This window comes from Haliotis rufescens, unplaced genomic scaffold (genome assembly GCF_023055435.1).
Source record: "Haliotis rufescens isolate VD_foot unplaced genomic scaffold, xgHalRufe1.0.p SCAF_17, whole genome shotgun sequence".
NCBI lineage: Eukaryota > Metazoa > Mollusca > Gastropoda > Lepetellida > Haliotidae > Haliotis > Haliotis rufescens.
Genome location: NW_025963857.1, coordinates 5,488,594 through 5,497,760, shown reverse-complemented (window position 1 = coordinate 5,497,760; position 9,167 = coordinate 5,488,594). Strand labels below are relative to the sequence as shown.

Below are 9,167 nucleotides of genomic sequence, written 5' to 3'. Positions count from 1 at the left end.
ACAGGATTGAGAATTTAAGTTATATAGACGTTTCAGGGGGCAATTTTTGCAACAACCACAAACCTATATGTCAACTTCCGGTTTATCAAAACGGTAATGTTTACATATTCAAAAGTATTTTTCAAAGTTGTTTTACAATGCCCCACGTCCAAATTAACACTTAATCCAAGTCAAATTTAAGATGATGCCCCATTTTCTCAGTGCGTGAAAAGAGAGGACCCAAGACGCTTGTGCAAACAACAATAACAGACATGGGAAACGGAATGAACAAGGTAATTTACGACGCATTGTTATGTAATAAGTGTTTACCAAGTTTAGGGCCTACATCAAAACTCCGTAGAGGGTACTCTTCTTGGGCATATTTGGCTCATGAAATGATTTCTGTTTCTTTAAATTAAGCCGTACATATTTATGAATAGGGCTGTAAATTAGCACTAGCCAGGAACAGCTTTGGGTGGGTTGTTGCTGTACATGTCCTAGTAGACGGTTTGGGTTCATTTCCATCCATGTTAATGAAGTGGAAGTTTAGTGTTTTCGTGTTTATTCCTAGTGTCTCTGTATTTGGTAATGGTGGTTATGGTTAAAAAAATCTCATTAAAATCGGATCTAAGTTCTCGTTGCCGCTAAACAAAGATCTGAGCATGCTGAGGACATCCCATTACAGGTCACGTCAGAATGACCTTTCATGAACTTCATGAAAGTCGTCAACAGCCAATTAGAAAGCAGCTTTCTCGAGCTTTACGTCATTCGTTTCAACCTGGCGACTTCCATCTCAGACTATGCTTGAAAAATATGTTAACACAGTTCTCGATTAAAATTTTGAAAACTTAACAAATGAACATTCCGGAATGTCTAATATATGGTTGTGATTCATGTATGGCAGTGCTTCCCACGTACTGTGCAACGCCTCTTCCGTTTAAATGTTTATCCCACGGAAGCGAGAGATAGACGATAATTTTGATGGAATCAGTCGTACGGCCAAACTGTCATTCGGAATACCCCGTTTTCGAGGTTGCAAGATTAGAAAAGACATTCTGACTGTCACTTTCATGTTCTGGTAAGCGATGCTTTGATTGGTGGGATGAAAGGTCGTTCTGACGTGACCCCTAAGGGGATGTCCCCAGATCTTTGTTTAGCGATAGCGAGAACTAAGATCTGATTTTAATGAGATTGTGGTTAAAACAGCCGCCTGAAAACAGCACCATATTTGTGAAACAGCATGTGGTTGGGTCATATCATCATGCATAGGCTATATATAGCACACTGAAAAAATGGTAGTTAAACTATTTTTGATAACTTAAACCTAAAGCAGTTAACCACTGACCATGCTTCCCTACAAATATGAATACCTTTACTTTTTGTCAAAAGTAATCTTTGAATAGGCGTTATAAGAATTCCAGATCAAAAAAGTATGTTAGCGTGGTTGGTAGTGTTTGGTTCCTCATTCTCATATAACATGATTCTGAATATACAGATGATATTATGCCAACCTCAGGTATCAATAAAATGTTACAGGAGTAAAATTATGATACACATCATTATGCTTATAGATTGCTCCTAGCAAACACATGTAACAAGAGGTTGATGTTATCAACATCATCTACTAGTTTGTGTTAACTTGCATGACCATCATTCTATTGCAATCTGAAATACCGTATTCGACGTAATAAGCGCCCAGGGCACTCTCAAAATTAGAAATAGGGGTCTCTTATTAAAATAATATTTTGGTGGAAAAAAAAAGGGTTGAAAGATCGTAAATTTCGTGATTTGTGCTGACAGCCTGAAATGTTTATATACGGCAGATATATTTTTCCAGGATTTAATTGCCCATAATTAAGGATGCATATAACACACAAGTGCGTATTATGCACAAATAAATAAGTCTTACATTGATCAATCGGAAGGGGTGCTAATTGAGATTGTTCACTACCCAATATAATTAGCAAATATGGCCACGGGCGCTTATTAGAGCAGGGCGCTTATTACGTCGAATACAGTATATCTTGATGGAATACTGTATTAGTCTACAACTCTGGGAACAATAAAAATTTAATTAAAAAAACACCTTGCATGTCCATGTTAAATTTAGTCATGATAGGAAGGTAAGACAATTCTGGCCAGTGTAGCAGTAGTTAGTAGTTATCAGTCTGAGTTGTTGCAAATCGATAGAGAATTCAAATAAATCTGTTCATTGTTCAAGGGGAGGCGTATTGTGCATCAATACATAGGTGAATCATGACACCCCTGTGATATACAGATATATTGATAGAATTTACATGATACAGATTCTGTCATTCATCAGCTGTTGTATGACTTTCTTCCAGATCCTTCCTGGCCTGTACGTGGGCAACTTCCATGATTCAAAAGATGTTGAACAGCTGAACGCCAACAACATTACTCACATCCTTGCCATCCATGATACAGCTAAGGCACTGCTTCAGGTAATGTTACCATGGTTACTTAGTGCGGCGTTAAACAACAAACCAACAACCAAACCAACTACCGGTACTTGCCATCCATGATACAGCTAAGGCACTGCTTCAGGTAATGTTACCATGGTTACTTTGCCATCCATGATACAGCTAAGTCACTGCTTCAGGTAATGTTACCATGGTTACTTGTCATCCATGATACAGCTAAGGCACTGCTTCAGGTAATGTGAAAACAAACATGGAAGGCACTACCACCTCCTCCAAGTATCATAATATTTGCGAATGCTAAACATGTTGGCATTGTGTTTGCAAGATCCAGGCAACATGCAGGTAAAGTTGGCAAATATGGCCATGGGTGCTTATTAGAGCAGGGTGCTTATTACGTCAAATACGGTATGCATTTACTTCTGTGACCATGCTGAACATTCTGGAGATGGAGTTGACTTTTGCATTTCAACTTCTTTATTCTTTAATGTCATTAGTATGTCAGCTCTCCATCATTTCGATTTTCCTGACTGTTGTTAACTATGTTTGGTAATTGTTTTGGCAGAATCCAATAGCATGTCACTTGTCTCTACAGACAACCATGCCTTCAAGCATTGACACCCTGGTTACATGCTACTGTACTGTATGTGCATGGCAGAATGGGAAGATGTTCAGGATGATGGTTAGATGATTGTGTATAGTTGATATGTAACTGCCTGTTGTATCCCTTTTGCAGGACAGGGAATATCTGTGTATCCTGGCCAGCGATAATTCCGAGCAGAATCTGACTCAATTCTTCCCCCAGTGTATAGATTTCATACACAGTGCCAGACTGGGTGGTGGGTCTGTGCTGGTTCACTGGTAAGTCCATCATGTACATGACTTCATACACAGGGCCAGTGAGTAAATCAATGTTATACATATACATATAATAATCTGTGTAGCGGCAGCCTATAAATGATTAAGTCTAGACAACTGAAGTTGTCAGCAATGGTTCATGTACAAGTATCTGGTCCTAAGCTAAGGATTTGCATCTTCCCGAGGCAAGGGAGTTATTGGACTATACATGTCCGGTTCCCACCCTTGTCGAACAAGGCTGGAAATATGGAGTTAGATTTTGACTGGACTAATGAGTCTATGCATAGTCCAATCAAAATCACATAACGATATCAGCATCTGGTTCATAAAGAACATGGTGACTGCCATGCAGATTTCTGTTGATTGCAGGGTTTGCAGAGCATGTGTACAAACAATTTGACGTCGACAGATATTTTTGAAATCTTTCCATGTTTTTTATCAAGGTGCTCATGTGATTTGATGCATTTTGCAGGGTAAAGCACATGACAATAAAGACTTTGATTATCGATCAGATCGTCTTGACTGGGCGCTGCCATTTTGTTTGAAGCAATGCAAGTGATATGAGAGGTGGAATCTGATTGGTCAGTAGGAGGGACATAGAAGGGACATAATTTGTAATAGCCACTAGTGGTGCTACGATCGAGCTACATAATTCCAGCCTAGTTCGGTAAGGGTGGTCTTTAATCCTCGTTTAACTCCCTTGCCTCGGGAAGATGATGATTTGGGGACCTAACCTACCCCTGACGCTTCATGTAGGGACAAGCTTAGGGTCTTTTCTCTTAATCCCAACTTGCAGACAAACTTGAGTCCAAGGGACCTATCCTCTTCTGGTATTCCAGATGATGTGAGAAAAGTTGGGTCTTGGGACCTGCAATGCCCCACAATACCTTCTTGGGGACAGGCATGGGGCCTGTCTACCTATCCTTGAACCTACATGGGGATGGGGTGGTGGGGACAGGCATGGGACCTGTCTACCTATCCTTGAACCTACATGGGGGTGGGGTGGTGGGGACAGGCATGGGGCCTGTCTACCTATCCTTGAACCTACATGGGGTTGGGGTGGTGGGGACAGGCATGGGGTGTGTCTACCTATCCTTGAACCTACATGGGGGTGGGGTGGTGGGGACAGGCATGGGGTGTCTACCTATCCTTGAACCTACATGGGGTTGGGGTGGTGGGGACAGGCATGGGGTGTGTCTACCTATCCTTGAACCTACATGGGGGTGGGGTGGTGGGGACAGGCATGGGGTGTCTACCTATCCTTGAACCTACATGGGGGTGGGGTGGTGGGGACAGGCATGGGGTGTGTCTACCTATCCTTGAACCTACATGGGGGTGGGGTGGTGGGGACAGGCATGGGGTGTCTACCTATCCTTGAACCTACGTGGGGGTGGGGTGGTGGGGACAGGCATGGGGTGTCTACCTATCCTTGAACCTACATGGGGGTGGGGTGGTGGGGACAAGCATGGGGTGTGTCTACCTATCCTGCTCCTGAAGCCCCACAAGGAGACAAACTGGAGAAGATCTTGGGACCTGACCGACTCCAGAACTCCCATGTGGATATCAAAACCTACTGACCCAGAGTAGTAGTCATGCTTGTCCTCACTGTGATTGTTCTCTAGACTAAACAAGGAGTAGCAATAACAAATTGACATGTATGTTTCAGTCTGGCAGGTATTTCCCGCAGTGTGACAGTAACGTCGGCTTACATCATGACAGTGACAAAACTAGGCTGGAAGGATGCCTTAAATGCAGTGCGAGGAGCTCGTAATGTTGCCAGACCCAACTTTGGCTTCCAGCACCAACTGCAGATGTTTGAAGTGGATGGCTTACAAGATGTGTGTAGTCATTGATTCTCACTTGTTTTCTTTATCCCGTTAGAGACACGGGTGGCCCACTCTCTGAAGGTTACCATGGTAATGAGATTGATAGGCAGGGGGAATCAGGGAAGTGTTTCAGCCACTGAATATTTACCAGTGTTTCAGGTGACTTCTAATTTGTATCTGTTTGTGTCATGCCCAAAGTGTGTAACATGTTGCCTAATTTTATCAATACATGTCTACTTAACAATAACCCAGACCTAGCGACTTGTTTTTGCATTATTCACAGCAGTAGACTAGAATTCATAACTGTGAGGTGGCCGGGTAGCCTTGTGGTTTAAGCGTTCGCTCGTCACGCCAAAGACCCGGGTTCGATTTCCCAATATGGGTACAATGTGTGAAGCCCATTTCTGGTGCCCCCGCCGTGATATTGCTGGAATATTGCTAAAAGCGGCGTAAAACCATACTCACTCACTCACTCGTAAGTGTGGTGCCTGCTTTGAATCAGCAATAAAGCTCTGTTAAGAAATATTGGTACCCAAGTTGAAAAGGATACATTGGGTATTTCCTAGATTGTTGTTATACTCTTGTGCTTTTATTTTTTTCACCTCAACTCAAACTTAATCGGGTAATGGTGATTTTCTTTTGCATATATCTGGAGCTCTGGTGAATTACATGGGCATGTTTAATTTGATATCAGTATTAAATGTTATCATCCCTCAGATGTTTGTAACAGTTTATTATAATTACAGTGATTGGATGAAATTGTATTTTATAAGTTTTCCTTCTTCACAGGAACGTAAACGAGTGAAAGAAAAGTTCCCTGTCAACTCCCTGAATGATGAACAAAGCTGTAAGGAGCTTCTAGAAGGCTACAGGAAGTTTGTGCTGCATGGAGCTACAGTGGATAACGAGCTGTACAACTTGCCACCAAATGCCTACAAGGACAGGCCACGCTCAAATCGAGACAAGAACCGAGATGACAAAACGGATTCTTCGGGCACTTCATCATGATGAAGCTGTGAAGAGCTTCAAGAAGGCTAGCATTACCATTATTCGGATTCATCAGACATGCATGATAATGTTACATAGATCTATATTACCACTACTGTGCTCGAAATTGAGGAAAAGTCAAATAGTCCTTGCATAACCCTGATGTTAAACTCAAAGATTGAGGGTTCCCATATCAGAAAACCTCAAGGCCCCTTGAAGCCCTTTATTATTAATGTTGTAATCCCATGACTAGAGAGTGTCACATTCAGATAAAGGGAGACAACCAGGATAGGCATGTGCAAGTACAGTTTCCTTACATGGTAGGTTGTCTCCCTTGGGTTCCCCATATTTTGTCACCTGTTGAACTAGCTTGATGGGGATCTGCCACAATAGAAATATGTTGGTTGTAGGTATTAGGGCTTAGGTGGGTCGGAGTTACTCTCCTGGTGCCAGTGCTTCTATTACTGGCCCTGAAGACCTCTTTAGAATGTGTTTCAGTGTTGTCAATCAGTAAAGTCACAACTAGATGAAGTGGTGTGGAATTAGCAGTATTCTACACAAGCTTGTTGAAAAGAGATTCAAATATCGTACAAATGTTGTTGGTGAAATAGAAGATGTGTCACAATTAGAATACCTGGTGTTAACATTTTATTTAGCATGCTGCATTAAACATTGGTTTATGAGGTCTGGGTGGCCCAAGAGTTATATGCAGGGTTGTAACCTTTGATCCTGGGTTTGAATTTCAGAGCATCCTGATTATGGTTCTAGGATTGTCAGCACCATACCCATACCCATGCTTGTGGGTTTCACTTAATTGGTATTAAAGTGTTTGAAATAATGATAAAATCCAACAAGACAATCGCAGGTGACCCATAAGTGTTGTCTGCCCATCTTCAAAGTTACCTGCCCGTATTCAGGCATCATAACTATTGAAAAATCGCAAACACTAAGAGACAAATCATGTCTTGATTCTGTTGAAATAATGCAAACAATTACTTGAGAATCTACAAGGAGTTATGATAAAACTGAATATGTAAGTAGTCTTAAAATTATCTGCCAGAGAGTCAGGCAGTTTGAGGAAAATTTCATGCAGCCCGACAGAAAACTTACAATCCATGGGCAGGCAGACACGGAATTGGTAAACATCTTAGACCTTCATTTCTTTAGATTATCTCCCACATCAAGCTGACATTCTGTAATATACCTGAAATACTGTTAAAAGAAACATTAAACCAATTCACACACTTGACTACTGGGCCAACTTGAACAAAGCGCACTCAGCACTAAGATGATCGTAACTCCCATACTTTAACATAGGCTTACAATAGTCTTAGCGCTAAGATCACTTTGTGCATGTGGGCCCAGGTTGTGATCATCATGAACATAGTCCCATTTGTCTGAAACCATTATGTATGTGATATTGTGGAATATTGCTAAAAGCAGTGCAAGAGCCAACACACTTTCTCAATTACTGTACCCCCTTGTACAGGGGGTAGCCTTATACGTTGGGTCGCTTTATAGACGGCGATATACGGTATGTGTCCTGGGTGTTATATCATGTGCTTCCTGATGTCATTGTGAGGCATCCATTGAGCTGGACCAGCATTAGAAAGTAAATCTAACATATGTCTAACCCAAGACTAGTTGTACTTCCAAATGGCTAGTGCATCCATCCACTGCTGGCTTGACTTTTGCCTGATTTTTGAAAGTTTCCCTATAGGGTCATCTATGACTCACTACTCACTATTTGTGAGTTTTCCTGAAATTGCATGACAGATTTATTAAATATGTTATCATGGTTATTACATTTATAATAATATAATTAAATTTTTGTTGTGTTCATTGAAATTCCTGTCTTCTGATTAGCTGAATTGGTCACGTGTTATTGCATTGATTTCCCAATGACTGTAAAAAATTAAGCCATGCCCACCGAGGCGCACTACTTTTATTACTTCGGAATGTCGGGGAATTCCAATATTACAGTCGAGGGAATTCCCTTTCTGCTCAAGTGTATCGTCATGCACAGGACATTTAGCGACTTTCATGCATATTCTTTGTCCAAACAAACCTTTGAAACGGAAGGCCGAGAATGAATGAAACAGCAAACGTAATATGTTCATCAGGGCAAGTAAACTCACCACTAGTCCATTAGGGCAATAAACTTCTTGTTGTTAGTTTCTAATGCTGTGTACAATGTTTTGTATGACTTTCACATAGTGAGTTGTGTTTTAGGCCAGACATTTTTTTGGTTGGGTTTACAGATTTTTTTTAAAGAATTCCGTCAAAAGGTTTACAAAAATAACAATTCTAGTTGTAAATATGTATTTTGGTTTTCTCAGATTGTTTAGTAGGGTGGAAAAACAATTGTGTGGATACTGTGAGGCAAGCTTAGATTGCCCTCTCTTCTGTTATCGACACGGATCTCAGTGTGTTACAAAGTTTTTGAGATACATTTTCAAATTTACAACTGATTTAAAGTATTATAAATACTTTCTTTTGTTGATAGCAACACTAAATGGGTTTGTTTAAAAACTTTTGCTTCTTCCTTGTCAACAGAATAAAAAAACACTGCTTTTTAAATAATTTTTTAATATTTTTTTTCACATTTCAATTCAAGTTGACGAATTTTGTAAACTAAGTTTAAAATTATGTGTGGCCTAACTACAAAGATAATTTAATGATGCAATAAGCCTTACTACTGACAAGATAGAATTGTGATAAAGAAACCATGCTTGCCAGTTTAAACAAAGTCCTGTGATCTGTATGAACTACTGACGGCCATGACTACAATCATGTTGAATGCTTTTAAAGTTGATCATTTGTTGGCGAGGTACAAACACCATGTGTTTGAAGATTTCCTTGTCTCTAGAACCTGGTTCTTGGTCAGGTAATTATTTAGATTGTCTACTTAATGTTGTTTGTGGTCTTATTAATCTGTTGTCAGATACGACATTGGTTGGTCGTAAACTCAAAATGTAATCCAGTGATTTCGCTTCCAACCATGCTTAAAACATGTCAATCCGGAGTAGAATACCGTATTCGACGTAATAAGCGCCCCGCTCTAATAAGCGCCCACGGC

At 40.6% G+C, this 9,167-nt stretch overlaps 1 protein-coding gene across 2 annotated transcripts; it reads left to right on the top strand.

The window, feature by feature from the left end:
• The first annotated feature begins 80 nt into the window (after positions 1-80).
• Positions 81-7,998, top strand: LOC124142485 (dual specificity protein phosphatase 22-B-like). Of its 2 annotated transcripts, XM_046511019.2 has the most exons (5): positions 81-272; positions 2,325-2,441; positions 3,154-3,278; positions 4,942-5,113; positions 5,891-7,998. In XM_046511019.2, the coding sequence occupies exons 1-5, from the start codon at positions 252-254 to the stop codon at positions 6,107-6,109; spliced, it is 654 nt and encodes a 217-aa protein (XP_046366975.1). In that variant the 5' UTR covers positions 81-251; the 3' UTR covers positions 6,110-7,998. The 2 variants fall into 2 exon arrangements, with proteins under 2 accessions (XP_046366975.1, XP_046367059.2); XM_046511103.2 differs by lacking the exons at positions 81-272; positions 2,325-2,441 and adding an exon at positions 2,477-2,653.
• The last annotated feature ends 1,169 nt before the right edge of the window (positions 7,999-9,167 follow it).

Excerpts from the sequence above, each read along its gene's own strand:
- LOC124142485 (XM_046511019.2), top strand. The coding sequence starts at position 252 with ATGGGAAACGGAATGAACAAG. Across the intron at positions 3,279-4,941 it reads GGGTCTGTGCTGGTTCACTG|TCTGGCAGGTATTTCCCGCA; the intron begins GTAAGTCCATCA and ends TGTATGTTTCAG. Across the intron at positions 5,114-5,890 it reads AAGTGGATGGCTTACAAGAT|GAACGTAAACGAGTGAAAGA; the intron begins GTGTGTAGTCAT and ends CCTTCTTCACAG.